Genomic DNA, 17,849 nt, shown 5'->3' with positions numbered 1-17,849 from the left:
AGGACTTGTCCCCTCTCCCTGACTTAGTTATTAGCTGTTTATTTATTTGTACCCTGTAGACTGACAGACTGAACCTTTATGGTATCTTTGGGTTATAATCCAACAGAATTGTTACTTGTTGCTTGAATTGTCCCAGCTCTGGCCTTTGGGAGCTCTTTCAAGTTGGCTTCTGTGCCCTTTTGATTTGCACCATCATTTTTATTGGGCACTTCCTTACTCTCTGGTACCATGTGGTTTTCTGTTTCTCCGTAAAGCTCATTAGAAGCACCAGATAATGACTGTCTTTTGTAAAGCACTTTGTATATAGTTTCTATTAATGTAAAGATGCCATGAAAGGTTATCAAAGCAAAATATCATTCATTATATGTGAAGTACGGATGTCAAGTCCGAGGACTCGAAGAGAGCAAGCGCGAGCAGCTGTAAGAGCCGCCCAGGCCCAAGTGCCTTACATTTTTATCCAAAATGTCACCACCCCTCAGTAACACCAAGGGGCCTCTTAGGTCATATGCTGTCATTTTAAGTGTCACACCTCTGCCACTTGCCATTCCCCAAATGCATCATCCATCCTGGTCAAAATGAGAGTTCAGTGGGACGAAGATGTGACATCAAATACAACTGTATTTATTTAGCAATATTCACGAGATGAATTCATGTAATTTGAAATATGGTACTAACCATTCTGTTAAACAACACTCCTTTAAGAGGGAGGCGGGATGAGGAATTACACATCTCTTCTTGTCAGCAGCTGGATTTGAATTTTGACATGAACTACCCTTGTGCTGGTCACCGCAAGTTTCTCGAAGGAAGAATAAAAGGACAATAGGAACAATTCAGAAGAACCAAACTGTAAATGTGTGTGTGTGTGCGCGCATGTGTGTAAGAATATCTACTTTTGTAATTTAGAGAAACTTAAAGTGAAAAAACTCTGCAGTGTTTGAGTAGAATTCATACCATTTAATTTACTTAAGGCAATAAAATGAGGGTACATCTTGGGATTTTCAAAAATGTTTAATCTTGCCATCAGTCTTTCTTTCTTTTTTTTTTTAAAAGATTTTATTTATTTATTTGACAGAGATCACAAGTAGGCAGAGAGGCAGGCAGAGAGAGGAAGGGAAGCAGGCTCCCTGCTGAGCAGAGAGCCCTATTCGGGGCTCGATCCTGGGACCCTAAGATCTTGACTGGAGCCGAAGGCAGAGGCTTTAACCCACTGAGCCACCCAGGCGCCCTGCCATCAGTCTTTCTTTTGTGATAAAATGACAAAGTTATCGGGGTACCTGGGGGACCTAGTCAGTTGAATGTTGGACTCTTGATTTTGGCTCAGGTCATGACCTCAGGGTCTTGGGTTGGAGCCCCAAGTAAGTCTCTGTGCACAGTGGGAAGTCAGCTGGAGATTCTCTCACTCTGCCTCTCTCCCCCTCAAATAAATAAATAAATCTTTCTTTTAAAATGACAAATTTATCCATGCAGGAAACATACCCAGATCAAGGAGTAGGGACACAGTTCTCTGATTCAAGAAGGAAAGGTATGACTTGAAATAGACCAGAGCCAAAACAAGACACAAAAGTTCAGGTTGTCTATCTTCATCCGTGCAAAGTTGGGGGAAAAACATGAACAAGAAGACTGTCTTCCCCATGTAGGACAGGGACATGAGTAAGAATAAGCAGGACATGAGACAAGCTGCTGATTTTTTTTTTTTTTGAGTCCTATATAATTCAGCCACCGGTTGGCTGGCTTAGGCATATTGGTCTCTGCAACATCCAGGTAAGCCATGGTGGATCTCACTGATGCTGTTCAAAGACTTTTGGGCCCACTGGTTTGAGAATGCATGGGGCACCCAGCAGAGAATCCTCAGCACCGAGATGCTAGCCCACCACAAGTCCAGCTCAGCTCTTCCTGGGTTGAAACAGACCCAGCTGGGGCACCTGGGTGGCTCAGATGCTTAAGCATCTGCCTTTGGTTCAGGTCATCATCCCAGGGTCCTGGAATCAAGTCCCACGTTGGGCTCCCTGCTCAGTGGATATCCTGCTTCTCCCTCTCCTTCTGCTGCTCTCCCTGCTTGTGCTCTGTCAAATTAATAAATAAAATATTAAAAAAAAAGAAAGAAACATGCCCAGTCATGTAAAGGGCTCCAAGTCTTCTTGAGAGATGGATACGGTAGCCCAGTGATCATGGCCTTAGTGAAAAGAATTACCTCCGAATTCGGGCAGACCCCAGACTAGCTCTTCTGGGTGGGGTTCAAGAAAATAAAAAGTCCTAATAACAGTGGGCCTTAGCCAGGCATTATGAGTTTCAGTGTTTGTCCACTCTAAGATCCCATCATGAGGCCTTGTCTCTCTGATATGCCAAGGCACCGTAATGAGTGAGGCACCCTGGATTCTGGAGCAGGTATAATGAGTATTCATCTGTGCCTCCAACATTTCAAATTCTTAATTCCTATGTTCTTTAACCCCTTCCTTGGGAGTGTGCCATCAATGTCACTACTACCTTTTCTGTAGCTCCATGGATGGGTCTTCTTCCCCTTGATTAGCCTGTTATTTAGATTGCTCTGACACACAAGAAAAGTGTTTAGAAAGTTGATGTTACTGATCTCTTGTTAGTGAGACCCTGACTGTGAGAGGTTTGCTTTTTTTTTTTTTTAAGCTAATGAAACAATTATAAGAACATCTTTCTGCAAAAAATCCCAGGATGTAACCAATTTACCAGAGTTGCCCCAACATCATGGGTCAGTTATGACCACAGCCCTATATTGGGTAGGGGGCCAGATTTTATTGGTCACCTCTGGGTCCACTAACCTTCAGCCTCCTCCGTTTTTCAGGGGCCAATGATTTGGTTTCTTAATTGTTTTTATTTCTTCTCTTTTTGAATGTCTCCCATCTATTTCACTATCTCTTCCTACCACCAGATGGTGGAAAGGGAAAAGGAAATAAGCGGATGGTAAGTGAACGTGGTGCTGGCTGGTAGAGTATTTATGGCGAAAGGTGTAGTGGTGAATGGACCAGAAAAGGAGCTTGTGAGTTACCTATGAATTCCCTGTTTTCATTTCAGCGCTCATTCAAAGGTTGACTGCCCAGGTCTGGGGAGCCAGCGTGGCACAGTACCTTGCTGGGGAGGGAGTCAGCCTTTGCTTCAGGAGATTCTTGGGAACATCAGAGCCTAGGAACACAGCTGAGCAGCCCAACCCCACCTGGCCGAGGCACGGGATGCGGGGTTAGGGGTCTCTGCGAGGGTAGGTGCGGGACGATGCGCCCCACCATCCCCGCTGCGTCCTTTTCTGTCTTTCTGAATCTCCATTCCGCCGCCTCCTGTAAGCCGAACTCGCACTTGGCCAGTCTTTCCCACGCTGCACTGAATGATTGTAGCATTTCTCTCCCTCCATAGGGACCCCCTTCTCCTGCCTTCCCAACAGCCGGCTCTGTGAAAGCTTATTTTGGGTTGCCCTGATCCCCGATCCCGGGGTTACCTGCCATCACCCTCAGCAGGTGTTCATTCTCTCACCTACCCACGGTCTCCCAGCCTCAACCCGCCCTCGACCTTTCGTCGCACCCTGGGGATCTGCCGCTTCCACCTCCTTTCCCACGTGCCCCTCCACTCGGACGCCCCTTCCCCCACGACCCCCGTTCCGGTCTCGAGGAGTCTCGCGGCATTTCCCGGGGCGTTAGCCGAGCCGCCGCGGTTGTAGGGCGGCCTCGCGGAGCTGGGTCCCTCCCCAGCGGGCGGTGAGGGGGGCGCCGGAGCGTCGAGCGCCACAGCCGCAGGGACGCCCCGGGCGCCGGCCCCGCCCCGGGCAGGCCCCGCCCTTCTCTGCCCCCGCCCCTCGTTGGCCCCGCCCCGCCTCGGCGGCCGTGCGTCCACGGCAGGCTGAGCCGCAGGCGCTTCGCGGCGGCGACGGCGGCGGCGGCGGCGGCGGCGGCGGCGGCGGTGAGGGGGGAGAGCGGGCTGCGCGGCCGCGGCTGCCGGGCGCTGGGCTGGGCGGCGCTTCTTCTTCTTCTTCTTCTTTTTTTTTTTTTTCGCAATTTCCACTCGCGGGCAGCAGGAAACCCGGCTCAGCCGGGCGCAGCGGGCCGCGATGCAGCAGCAGCAGCAGCGGCAGCAGCAGCAGGAATCACCACGGGGCAGCAGCGGCAGCAGCAACAGAGGCAGCAGCGGGCGGCGCTGAGCCGCCGCGGCCGCCGCTACTGAGGAGAAAGCCGGCCCAGTCGTCGCCGCGTCCCGGCCCCCGCGCCCGGATCCCCGCGCCCGGATCCCGGCGCCCGACCCCCGCGCCCGCCTCCGCCAACTTTCACGCTGCCTCGGCGGCCCGGCCCGGCTCGACGCCAATGGGTGAGTGGGGGACTGCCCGCGCCCCGACGCCCGGGTGTCCACCTCAGTGGGCGGGCGGCGCGCCTGTCCCGGGACCGCGGAGTCGGGAGGACGCCCCGGGGGCAGGGCCCTGGCGGGTGACACCGCGGTGGGCACCCTGCGTGCCTCGGGTACCCCCATTTACTCCCATTCGCGTCCCTGCAGAGCCCGCGCGGCACCGACGGGAGCCCGGTGGGGGCCTGGGCGGAGGATCCCGGGCCGGCCCGGGGCGGCTGAGGCTGAGGGATGCAGGGGGTGTGGTTGGCTCTTCGGGTGGGCGGGGAGAGTTTTGTCTTGGCCATTTTCTCGCCCCAGCGCGCCCTCCTCTGCGCTGAGGACGTGGGTATTGGGAGCTGGTGGGCTCCAGCCCAGCCCAGGGGTCGCGGTGTTTGTCCCCCTGGCCCTGCTGAGGGGGAAGCCAGAATCTCGGGGTCTCAGGGCGGCCATGGGCTGGGTTGCCTTTGCTGGGGGCCGACGTGGGTGGGGGGGAGGTGGTGGTGCGGGAAACGCCCCAGTACCCGGCCTGGCGTGCCATCCTCGGGTCCTGAGCGTCAGACGCGTCTGTCTTGGAGCCCCTCTTCCTCCGGCCCTGACCCCCTCTCTGCCTGCCTGCCTTCTCCCAGTCGGGCGAGCTCTCCGCTCCGTGATGCTCAAAGGCCACTTCCTACATTCTCTAAGTCTGAAGGCTCTGGGAATTGGAGCCGGTGATCCAGTCCTCGATTTACTGATTGAACATCAGTTCCAAGTAGGAAACTAACCGTTAGGTCCCCTGGGTCCCATCTGGTATAGACTCTGGTATATTGGAGCCACCTTGCCTAGAGGATGTGGCACTTTATTGGGCAAAGGACTTGTGATTGCCTGGGCAAGTAATCGCGTGGCCCACGCAGTTAATATTCTTGCTGGAAGCCAGTCTGTGTCTTTCGTGCCTTTGACAGATTATTTTTGGGTGTTTCTAGGCCAGGCAGAGGAAGGCTAGAGATCATAATAAATCATAATAAAGTGAGACCTTTCCGTGTTTAGATAATAAGATTTGAGAAGTCTAACAGTGATAGGCAAGCTGTCATAGGATGCTCCTGAACAGGAATGCACTGGAAAAGGGGAGGTTTAACCCAGTAAGTTGTTGACAGGCAGTTAAAATCCCATTTGTGGTCATTTGCTAAAATGGTTTTCCTCTTCTAAAGTGGTGGCGAATTGATGGCCTCTTGGCTTCAGAGTCACTTTTTTCTCAGTCACTTCTTTTTCTCAGTGCCCTTCTCTGCTCTTTGCACTACTTCCAGTCTAAATTAGTTTCTCTGTTACCCTTTCTCCTATTGCACCTTCCAAGAAATAGTGGTATTACACATTTATTTGAGTCTAACATTTATCTCCCCTACTGTAAGTTCCATGACCATAACGATAGTGCTCAGCACTGTTTTCTTTGGTACCTGCTGTGGGGCAGGCCCTAAATAAATATTTATTGAACGAATGAATGAATGAGTATGAAATCCTCCTACCTGGTGGAAGACAAAACACTTAGCTCAATGCTCTTGTTTTGCTTTGGCACCTAGTAAGATGATCTGGTTTATTAACAGAAATATATATATACTTTAAACATTACTAATCACTTTAGTAACAGGTTGGTTTTTCCTGAGGTATCCAAAAATGAGATTTTGATCATCTTTCCTTTTTTTGTGTGGGTCCTGAGAGGGTTACACAAAAAAAGAAGTTAGATACAAATGTCTTCTGTGGCTGGACTGTGCTTTCTGTATCTCAGAAGGAAGAGGAGTCCAGTTTAAGAAGAAACAGGCCTGTTTATTATTCAAGCCTGAACTGTTTTCATTATCCAGAGCCTCCTAAAAAAATTATACACTGCTTCTGCAGTTTATAGTCCTTTCAAGCTTAATATTTTTTTTTTACTGTGACCATTACAAAACAGAGGGGGTGCAGAAACTGATTTTCTTTTATTTCAAGTGTTAATACTTAATTGAGTTGATGGGATTAAAATGAATGCTGTCATTTAATTCATTAAAATGTTTATAGTGGGATTTACAATGTCTGTAGTAGTTTATGGCTAAAGATCACCTCCTATTGTCTTTTTCTTCTTTTTTTTTAAAAGAGAGGGATGGGGGAGGGGTAGGGGGAGAGGGGCAGGGAGAACCTTAAGCAGGGCTTGGTCCCACAACCCTGAGATGGTGACCTGAGCCAAAATCAAGAGTCAGACGCTTAACTGACTGAGCTACCCAGGTGGTTCAAAGAGTTGTTGGTTTTTTACAAAAAGATTTTATTTTTAAGTAATCTTTACACCCAAGGTGGGGCTTGAACTCATAACCCTGAGGTTAAGAGTCGCATGCCCCACCGACTGATCCAGACAGGAGCCCCCCCACACCTGTTATTTTCTAAAGCATCTTCAGCAGTGTATTTGTAATGAAGTACAGGTATTTAAGAATTGATTCTGTTCGTCTTCTGAGAGAGCCAACGATAGTGCTGTTTCTGAAGCAGGTGTGTGTGTGCACACACAGGCCAGCCCCCTTCCCCAATCCCCCAGGTCTCGCTGGGTTTCAAAAGATTTCTCCAGTGTATCAGTGTGATACACTTGCATTCTTACCTGGCGTGGTAATGATTTTTCTGTTGATGGCTAACGCAGTGAAATTATATTATATAGTCTTTATTTTTTTAAAGATTTAATTTATTTATTGGACAGACAGAGATCACAAGTAGGCAGAGAGGCAGGCAGGGAGGGAGGAGGAAGCAGGCTCCCTGCTGAGCAGAGAGCCTGATGCGATGCGATGTGGGGCTCGGTCCCAGGACCCTGGGATCATGACCTGAGCCGAAGGCAAAGGCTTTAACCCACTGAGCCACCCAGGTGCCCCTTATATAGTCTTTAATCTGAAAAATAACTGAGGAACATTAAATCCCTAACTCTGAAATGAAGCCAGTTGTAAAATGGCCTCTTACAAAAGCCCACTCAGAATGTGCCCTCGGAGCTTGCAGGCAGATGCCTGCAGTGCCAGACTGAGGGAAGGCCTCTTGTCATTACGGTTGCACAAATATTAACGATCCAAATTTGTGAATAGTGGAGGATTTGCAAACCCAGCAAATGATTTTTGTTTAGAAAATTCCAGGGTAACAAGAAAGTTTGGGCTGTTTTTAGCAATGTATTGTTTTGGTGGGAGATTGCCTTATGCTAAACTAAAGCTAGAATGAGTGTAATGTGTTGGTCTCCACAAACAGTCTAAAGTTAGAAATGGAAGAAAAGACTCCCCCTTTATCATTCATGGCCTTTACTTTGTCCCCTTATACCCACCACAGCACGGGCCAAACCTTGGTACCTCCCTGGTTGCACAGACCTTCAGTTCTTGCTGCGTTTCTGACCTTCTCTCATCAGCTCTTGTATTTGAAATTGTTTTCAAGTAGATCACATGCAGGAGTGCCTCGGTGGCTCAGTGGGTTAAAGCCTCTACCTTTAGCCCAGGTCATGGTCCCAGGGTCCTGGGATCAAGTCCTGCACTGGGCTTTCTGCTCAGCAGGGAGCCTGCTTCCTCCCCTTTCTCTTCCTGCCTCTCTGCCCACTTGTGATCTCTGTCTCTGTGAAATAAATAAATAAAATATTTTTTTAAAAAAAGTAGATCTCATGCAGTGGTCAGTATTAATCCATTCACCTAACTCTCCATCCAGTATTTACTGATCCGATTTGTGCCAGGCATTGTGCTAGGAATGAGTACACGGCACACACACCTGCCCGCTTGGGCTTTTCCAGCTGGTGGGAGAGGTAGGCCTGAATGCAATACTGGGGACAAGATATGATTAGAAGCCCTGCTGGGTCTCACGAAAGGAGATTAGAGAGGGGCAATGTGATTTAGGCTACAGAGGGGAAACGACAGGGCAATGTCTTTGAGGAGATTGTGTTTGAGCTGAAATCTGAAATCTGAAAATTGGGTAGGAGTCATCACTCTCCTCCAGCCGCCGCCCCTCCCCCGGCCCCAGGAGCACACCTGGCGTGGACCAAGCGGTTCTCTTCTCGTGGCAGCGACGGACCACGGGGAGCCGTGTGGGATGGAACCCCGTGGAGGACTGGGCCCGTGGCAGGGGCTTTAGGGGAGCGTTCGAGGAAGCTGGGTGTTGCTCTGGTTTGGATGCTGGCCGGGAGCGAGGTAATTCCAGGGTCAGGGGTCCCCCTCAATCTTCTCCAGAAGCAGGGAGGACCCGACAAAGGCTGTGACTGGTGAGGAAGCAGCAGTCCCTCCTGTTAGTCAGGATGCGGGCATGTGTGGGGACATTTGTGATTTGGACAAGGTTCACTTGTTCTCCGTGTTCACACAGGATTACAGAGTGGTCTTGTTTTTGTCTTGTCCCATCCTGGCCACAGAGTGGCCTTGTCTGATGCCGGTGTCCTGGGGAATTGTTTGGTCACTGGGGGAGGCTGCCTGGCCCGCCCTTGGAAGGCAGGGGCTGCTTTTCTGAACTAAGTGATTAAAGAGGGGCAGAGACTAGAATGTTGGGGAGGATAATAGCTTTTTAGGTATATTTTGTGGCTCCTTCCTTAACATGGGCCAGCTCTCATCTGCAAACTGTTCAGCTGTTCAGTTGTATACTGGACAACTGAAATGCCCGAATGGGGCAGGAGATACGGAGTCACAGAGAGCAAGCTGCTGAGAACCAAGAAGTCAGGGTGGCTCGTAACGGGAGAGGAGCGGGGGCAGGAAAATACTTGAATCTCTTCAGCGTCAGGGAGAGTGGAGTACAGTGGTTCTCAGAGTGTGGTCCCCCCGGCCAGCAGCTCCCGCCTCCCTGGGAGCTTGTTAGAGATACACATTCCCTGGCCCCAGTTCTACCCATTGAATGAGGAAGGAGGTGGAGCCTAGCAATTTGTGTTTTAAGGAGGGAGCCCTTCAGGTGGTTCCGTTGCACAGTCAAGGTCGAGTGTAGAACCTCCTTGCCTCACAGGTGAGAAAGCTGAGGGTCAGAGTACGTGGGTCACTGAAGAGTGCATGGGCACTCTGGGCCAGTATAAGCCGTTGGTATAAGAGACACATGGCCTTAGAGAAGGAGAAAAGTACGCTCTAGTTCAGAACAAACCTCTGACGGAGTCACTAAAACAGTACAATCTTGATTCTTCCGTGAATCTCATCCATGCCGGCTGTCCGGCGCCTGGACATTAGTGCCACCGGCTCGCCCATCTCAGCATCACTTGGACTTTTACCAGAGCATCTCATAGGTCTTTGCCATTGTCCCTTTCCCTTCATCCTCTTCAGAACGGACACTCAACTACACTGTTAGCATGAGGGGGTTTTTGGTATTTGTTCTTGTTTTTCTGTAGCTGGTACCTGTATTAGCTTCTGATTGCTGCTGTAATACATTACCAAACACTTGGTGCCCCCAGATGCCATAAGTTTATTATCTTTAAAGTTCTGGAGATCAGAGGCCCAAGACAGGTCTCCCTGGGCTAAGATCAAGATATGGGCAGGGCTGCATTCCTTCTGGAGGCTCTAGGGGAGAATCCCTTTCCTTGCTTTTTCCAGTTTCTAGAGCCCTCTGCATTCCTTGGCTCATGGCCCATTTCCATCTTCCAAGCCAGCAGTGCCGGTCGGGTCTCTTTCCTATGGTGTCACTCTGATACTGACTCTCCTGCTTCTCTCTTCCATGCTTAGGGAAGGCAGGAACTGCTTCTGTTTGGTTATCGTGTCCATGTACTGGCACATGGGAAGCCTCAAATTAAAATTGGTTGAGTTAATTATTATTCCTGACCTTCTAGCTAACTTCACCCAGGTATGTCTTTGGCCCGGCGAACAGAGCATGCTCTCCACTGAGCTCAGCGTTTCTCCTCCCTAGTGTCCATATGCTGGAGGGGATCACCACCTTTCCTGTCACTTCCATAGCTATTTTGCTGTTTGCCTTACCTCTTCTTCCTTCCCCTCTCAGCTCTTTCCAGGGTGTAGTCAAGCCCCCAAAGTTTCTGGAATTAACCCCATGTCACCTACCCTTCTGCAGACGCTTCAGATCCTGAACGCCTTAGCGAAGGCTTTGGGAAGCTCGGCAGCCACCCCTGCCTTGGTTTGTTCCGTGCTTGTTCAGGCCCCAAGCCTTGCCCATGAAGTTCCCTTCATGGGGAAGGGACTCCACTCTCTTCTCTGCCTTCTGGTCTCTCTGTGTGAGTTTCCTCTTCCTGCGGTGACAAAATACTACAAACCCAGTGGCTTAAAGGAGCAAGAATTTGTAATCTTACTCTTTTGGGGGTCAGAGGTCCAAAATGGGTTTCACTGGATTGATACTAAGGTGTCAGCAGGGCTGCATTCCTTCTGGAGGCTGAAGGGGAGAATCCATGTCCTTGCCTTCTGGAAGAGGTTTTCACATTCCTTGGCTTGTGGCCACATCACACTAACCTTGCTTCTGTCCTCGCGTCCTCTCTCTTACTGTGAACCTCCTGCCTTCCCTTTATAAAGACCGTTGTGTTGTGTTGGGCCTGCCTGGATAATTCGGGCTAGCCCCCCCCCCCCACCTCAAGCCCCTTAACTTAATCAATCTGCCAAGTCCTGTTTGCCACGGAAGGTAACATATTCACTGGTTCTGGGGATTCGGATGTGGACAGCTTTGGAAAGGGCTATTATGCAGCCTGCTGCGCCCCTCGTTCATCTTTTTTGTCCTGATCCAAAGGTTGGTATAGAACATGTATGAAGTCTGTTCATCTCTGACAGGGTGTCCCAAATGCCATTGCCCTGGCTCGTTGCCTGGCATACAGTAAGTGCCATATGTTACTGAATGAATGAATGAGTAACCCCTTCACCCAAGTATGGTTACTGTTGAAATTCTCGGAGGCTCTTGGCTGCCGGGAGTGTGTGTGCAATTCTGGGAGATCCCCCAGGCGCGGCGTGCTGAGCGGGTCTGTTTGCTGACAGCTCACGGTGGCCCGCGTTGCAGTGGGTGAGAAGGCTGACACCACGTGTCACATGGCTTTGACAGAGAACTGTAGGTTCAGGATAGAAAATTCGCGCTGGCAGTGGTTCTCAACTGGGGGCGGTTTTGCCCTGCAGGGGGACATTTGGCAATGTTTGGAGCCACTTGGTTGTCACAGCTGGTGTGGGGAGGGCAGTCTACTGGCAGCTGGGAGCCGGAGGCCAGGGGCCAGGGACACTGCCACACATCCTACAGTGTACAGGACAGCCCCGTAGCAGTTGTCCGCCCCCAAAAGTTGGGGAAGTCTGCTCTGAGTGTTACACAGATGGTTGAAGCACCATTTCCTTCCTTCGTCATCAGCTGCTCTGGACACAAGGTCTGCTCTGTATCCACAGCCTTTGTTTTATGAATAAACCAGGAGGTCACTGGAAAGCAGGGCTCTTTGTTACTCTTTCACCTTTTTGTTCTTTGAGTAGAAAGTTTCTTAACACAGCTCATGCCCCTCTCCTGTCAGTACCTGGGTCGCAGACTTATAAACTTACTTCTCCCATGTTTGGCTTCCCTGATGTTCTGCCTTCCTAGTGGGATGAGCTTATGCGCCGAGTGGCAGATGGTGGGTCCTTCTGCCACTCACACATCGGTCCCTGCAATTGAAGCTCTGGAAAGGTCCTTGGCAGTCAGGGCAGCCTACACCAGCAGGTGATGAAACTGAGACTCTGAGAGGCAAAGAGACATGGTCCCCTGGCTGCAGGACCCAGTTTCCTTAAAATTGGAAAGAACTAACCACGTATATAGGTAGGTGGTCAGTAAACGTCAGGCCCCCTGCTCCCCACACTGAGGCTCTTTCTACAGGCTGTTTCCCTGGTAAATTTAAAAAAACAACAACAGTTTTATTGAGATGTAATTCACATGTCTTAAAATTCACTCATCTAAAGTGTGCAGTTCAATGGTTTTTGGTATATTACATTATTACTTCTTAAAATCGTGGTAAAATTGGCTGTTTTAACCATTTTTACGTCCGCAGTGGAGCGACATTCAGTACATTCAGAGTGTCGAGCAGCCAGCCCTGCTGTCTGTTTTGAAAATTTTTCATCACCCCCTCCCTGGCAAGCATCTAACTTGAAGCATAGAATCCATGTCCTGTGGGGCTTCCTGGCCGCCCAGGCATTTTGGAGAACACTTGGTGGAAGCCCGAGGGTCCCAGTTAAGATTCCAAAGGAATACGGAAACAGGGAAAGTATGGCCTTGTGGTTTTTACATGTTTGTAGTCATTGTTTCCTTTGGGAGACACTTCGTCTTTGCTCTGTCCCTCTGGCCACCTCCCTTGGTTACATCCCTGTCATCCTTTGGGGGAATTGTGAATTTCCTTTTCCATCCTGAAGCATTTGTGAGTTAGTTACTTGGATAACTTCCTTGGCAATTACCTCGGTTCCTCAGGATAGTTCAGTCGTAGGAGAAAACACTTCGAGGCCAAACTCAGCTCTCTGATCTGCGCAGAGAGGCCTGACAGAGGTGTATCTTGCTTCGACTAAATTCCTTAAGCTGACAAAGGTACATTGGCATCCTGGGTGACAACGAGCACTTGTTTTTCAACTTGATTGTTATTTTATGCGTAAATGTCTCACAGGCAAGTCTGTAGTTTTCATTAGGGGACGCTTCAACAAAGTAAAATGTAGCTCATGGCCCTTACTGCAGTGATAAACTAGGCCTATACTTAGCCTCAGGAAGAAGAACACCACTAATAACAAAAGAAAATCCTCACGGATACGTGTCCTTACTGAACTGTATTCAGTGGGCAAGAAAAGCCCAGCAAAGGCCTTAAGCTGATTTCCTTCCAGTAGCCCCAGAAGTTGCACCCCCACCCCCACACTCCCTGCAGGAGGCTGGTCTGCCCCCTGTGGGGAACGGAGTGGCAAGGGAAAGTCCTGTTCAATTCATACTGCTGTTTCTTCCTCAGTGTCTTGTATTAAATACTACAAATATTGAATTGGTCGTTAATTACTCATTTTGCCTAACAAATTTAAGTCGTGTATAGGTACAGTGTGAATAGGTAGTTTAAATCACCATCTCCTTAAATTTCAACTTCTTATCAGTCAGTATGCAAATACCAGCCCTTGTGTTTTGGCTGGATTTTTCTGGACTGTTCTAGACTTGGAAGACTTGGGGCCCTGTTCTAGGTCTGGTCCTCTGGGGCTGCACTAGTTTTATCCATCACACACCCACTCCCTGTGTGAAAAGTCTTTAATTAGCTTAGTGTCCTCCCTAATTATTCCAACTAGTTCTCATTTTTGTGCCTAGAGCTGGAAGGAGGTGCCTGAATGTTGTTTTGGATAAGAACTGGAAAAGGCCTTCCTGGCTTTGCTCTCCCCTCCTCTTAGCCAGTTTCTTCATGGATATTCATTTTCTTTACCAGACTGTTCTGGATGCTACCTTCTGCTTGAACATTTTACATACTAGCTTCTGGGTGAAATTCATTTGACATGAATGACTTCATAAATGGGCATTACCTTCCTCCTATTTTGATCATTCAAAAACCCAAAACCCAAACCCGTCTTCACAATGAAAAAAATGGGGTAGGTTTTCATCACTTAACCAGTGCTTTCTCCCTGCCCTTTTGTTCTCCATAAAATACTGGATGGACAACAGAGGTGTCAACCCAGATGCAGCCTGTCAGCTCATCGTTGACACCTAAGGAGGTTGGCAGAGCAAGTATTGGGAAATTGATGTAAGCTAAAACATCTTACTTGCTACCTTTGAATTGTCAGAAAAGAAATGAAAAGAAAGTTATTAGCTTTGGGGGGGCCTGGGGAAAGAATAGGAGTAGGGGGCTCACCCATCGAGGACAGAATTTGTGAAGGGAAGCAGTTCACAGCGCTCATCTGTTTATTGGGCCTCGAGACTACAGCTGCTTGCTGGGGAAATTTTAAAAGCATTTTTAAAAGTCAGTTTCTGGAAGAGGTTATACATCTACATGTTTCAAAATTTGAAAGGTACGAAGTGCTCACAGTGACAGGTCTCCTGCCCAGTCCTAGCCCTCTGGTTCTCTGGCGATCTCCCCCACCCGTCCCCCTAGGCTGTCTGTGTTTTCTTTCTCCCAGATTCTTCCAGGCAGAGTTCATGCCCATAGCAGCAGACAGACATTTCCATTATTTCTCCCTCCTTTTTACATTATGATTAATTGTTGATAGAACTTAAAAAAAAGATTTATTTATTTACTTATTTATTTAGTGTGCCGGGGAGGGCAGAGAGGGAGAGAGAGGGAGAGAAAGAGAATCTCCAGCAGACTCTGGGCTGTGCTGAGCCCCGAGCCCGATGCGGGGCTCAGTCTCAGGACCCCAAAATCACAACCTGAGCCAAAACCAAGAGTCAGAGCCTTAACTGACTGAGCCACCCAGGTGCCCGAACAAACAGAACTTCTCTGGAGATGGTGGGTTCCTCCCCTGGGGAATGTGCATCAGAATGCTATGCCTGGGTCCTCCTTGTCCGATTTTGATGGACCTATAGGCATGTTTTGGAAGAGTTCTCTAGGAGATTCTGCTATGTACCCCTGAGTCTCGACTCATCTGGGTTTCATAGCTGGTAGAAACTTTGTCCTGGATCTTAACTGATGGAGACCACGTTCCTTAACTGGGTTAGGACCGTCTCCTGCTTCATACTCAGTGTATGCGCACACACGTGCCCAGTAAGGACTTTCTTCAGGTGAGGAAGCCAAGAGGAGGCTGTTAATCTGAAAAGGGGGACTTTTTATAGGACCACAGGAGCCTCTCATGCAACCCAAGGGTCCCAACAAGCCCTAGAACCAGGGATAGGCCAGCTGTCCCACATGCCATCTGGCCTTCTCGCCTCCCTGCCCCGTCCCTTTTTCTCTTTGTGCAGCTCGTTCATGGGGCGCATGCCATAGTTCCGGCCACTTGTTAAGAGGAATTTGGTTCATCATCCCAGTCCCAAATTCCCATTAGCAAGACTGAGCTCACTGGAGTCAACACTGCCCCGTGAAGATACACAGGTGGCCGCTGTGGCCCCACTTCTGGGAGGACAAGGGCGCGCCCAGTTCTGGGCCTGTGGAAATGTTTAAGGAGGGCCTCGTCGGGCCGGGTGCGCGCTGGGCGCCGGGACAGTCTGCCCCTGGGAGCAGTGCTGGTGAGACTAGGGGGACCTGGGCTCACTCCTGGGGCAGACACTGTAAATGAGGATGCGTGAGAGCCGTGAGAGCCGTAAGCCAGGATACCTGGAAGTGCCCCATACCCATTTCTCCTGGCTTTCTCTTGACAAAGCGGGGATTAGTGTGAGGTGGTGCTGGAGCCTTTGAGGCTGTTCAGTCCCACAAAGCTCCAGTGAGGAAGGGCCCCTGGGCATGCAGGCCCAGTTGTGCTTCTGAGTGAGGAAGGGGGTTGTTTTTATCCCTTGAGACCCCAGTCGTGTCACTCCCCTTGGCTTCTCCTTTCGCACTGGCAGGACGTGAAAGTGTGTAGCTGTGCCTTTGGGGGCGTTTGGACGGGTTGATGACCGCACGCTGTGGGGGTGGGGTACCGTTGTGACACTGTCTGGTTCTTTTACGGAACCTGTGGGTTTGTAAACGGAGGAAGAGATGAAGACGTTGTGAAAAACAGCCACTGCCTGGCCAGGGAACCGCCCAGTCGGAGAGATGAAGGGAAAAGGGGGCAGGGGACTGTCACCTTCAGGTGTGGCCTCACGCCTTCTCTCCTCCGCACTCTCCCTCCTCCGTCCTTTCTTGGTCCCCTCGCCGTCAGCCCTCACGGCCCGCACTCCATCTCCCTCTCCTGCCATCCCTTCCTCTTCCCTTCACACTTCCCGGGCCGTGTCTCCCTCCCCTGCTGCCTTCCGGGTAAGCCCTTTTCCCGCCTTCTCCCGCCGCTCCCGCCGCCTTCTCTCCCTCCGCTTTTATCTGTGTCCGCACCTCTCTTCCCGCCCCTCCCCCCAGCACCCTCTCTCTGCTCCGCCCCCACCCTTCCCCCAGCACCCTCTGCCCCCACCCCTCTCCCGGACCTTCTCCCCCAACTCGTTCCCCAGTTTTCTCTTCCCTTCCGCGCGGTCTTTCCCCTCACTGTCCCCTATACCATCTCCCCACCCTCTCCGGGCCCTCCTTCCCTCCCCGTCTTTTTCTCTTCTTCCACCGGCCTCTCTTTATTGTCCCTCCCTCCTCTCGCTGTCCTTCTTCCCTCCCTCCCTTCATTCTCTCTCTCCCACCTCCTCACTGCTCCGCTCTCTCTTCCTCACCCCTCCTCTCCCATCCTTGTCTTTCCCCCTTCTCATCCATACTCATCGTCCTCCCTGTCTCCCTTCTCCACACCCCTGCCTCACCCTCTGCTTCTTACTAACCGCTCCTCCGACTCCCTCTTCCTCCTCCTCCTCCTCCTCCTTTCCCACCGCTCTACCTCCCATCTCCTCCCCCTTCTCCTCTTTCTCTCCCTCCCCCTCAGCACCGTCTCTCTCTCTTCCTCCTCCAACACCCTAGCACTCCCAAAACGCCCCTTCTCACACCCCTCCCATGGCTTCTTCTTTTTATTTATTTATTTATTTATTTGGCAGAGAGAAATCACAAGTAGATAGAGAGGCAGGCAGAGAGAGAGAGAGAGAGAGAGAGGGAAGCAGGCTCCCCGCTGAGCAGAGAGCCCGATGCGGGACTCGATGCGGGACTCGATCCCAGGACCCTGAGATCATGACCCCAGCCGAAAGCAGCGGCTCAACCCACTGAGCCACCCAGGCGCCCAACCCTCCCATGGCTTCTTTAGAGCCCTCTCCTACCGTATTGCCTGGGCCTCCCTGGGTTTTCCACTGGTCACCACTTCACCATCACCACCTCCTTTGCTCAGTAAAAGTACTGTGGCCCTGAGACTAGGTGAAACTGTCATTTATTGGGTGCAGTGTAAGGTCACAAGGGCCACAGGAAGAGGTGTGGGCCCCCTGGGGGAAAAGAAACCCTTCCAAAGTGGTCCAGGGGTGGGCCTATGGGAGGAGCCCCTGGTGCCCCACTGGTCTGGAGGTGTGGGGGCGCTGGGGGATGTGGGGGAGCCAGGGGTGTGTGTGGGGGGTGCAGGCTCCCTGCCCAGGAGGAGCTCACCTGCACAGGAGCCAGCGCATTCTAGGCTGTTTCTTCTTCTAGCTCCAATATTCTTGAATCTTAAATTTCTTTGTTATAAATATATAGTGACTATATCACAGGGTTTAGAAAATAGGAAGCAGGAGAATTTGACAGCCCAGACTGTACCCTGATGCAACCACTCTCATTTTATTTTAGTGTACATCTTTGCAGTCTTTCTACTACATACTTGTGGATGTGAGGCCTGGTGGTTTTTTTTTTTTTTTTTTAACCTTCATAATCATCTTCAGAGCCAGTGTTTTTAGTTGCTAAATATCTGAATTCACAGATCTCAATTTTTTAAACAAGATTTTATTTATTTATTTGACAGAGATGACAAGTAGGCAGAGAGGCAGGCAGAGAGAGGAGGAAGCAGGCTCCCCGCTAAGCAGAGAGCCCGATGTGGGGCTTGATTTTAGGACCCTGGGATCATGACCTGAGCCGAAGGCAGAGGCTTTACCCCACTGAGCCACCCAGGTGCCCCATGGATCTCAATTTATGTAAACATTTCCCTATCATTTGAGCAGTTAGAGTGTTTCCA

The 17,849-nt window shown here is 50.4% G+C and overlaps 1 protein-coding gene across 4 annotated transcripts in view; it reads left to right on the top strand.

Moving 5' to 3' along the window:
* Positions 1-3,881: 3,881 nt before the first annotated feature.
* SH3KBP1 (SH3 domain containing kinase binding protein 1) overlaps positions 3,882-17,849 on the top strand; it is a 337,564-nt gene continuing 323,596 nt past the window's right edge. For 2 of the 4 annotated variants that reach the window (XM_032331653.1, XM_032331647.1), the window contains exon 1: positions 3,894-4,320. In XM_032331653.1, the coding sequence (XP_032187544.1) occupies positions 4,317-4,320 (4 nt within the window). In that variant the 5' untranslated portion in view covers positions 3,894-4,316. Of the gene's footprint in view, positions 4,321-17,849 lie in introns of all 4 variants that reach the window. The other 2 variants (XM_032331651.1, XM_032331648.1) reach the window with 2 other exon arrangements.

The sequence above is a fragment of the Mustela erminea genome, chromosome X (assembly GCF_009829155.1).
Source record: "Mustela erminea isolate mMusErm1 chromosome X, mMusErm1.Pri, whole genome shotgun sequence".
Taxonomy (NCBI): domain Eukaryota; kingdom Metazoa; phylum Chordata; class Mammalia; order Carnivora; family Mustelidae; genus Mustela; species Mustela erminea.
Note: the sequence above shows the minus strand (reverse complement) of the source record. Positions and strands in the feature narration are given on the sequence as shown.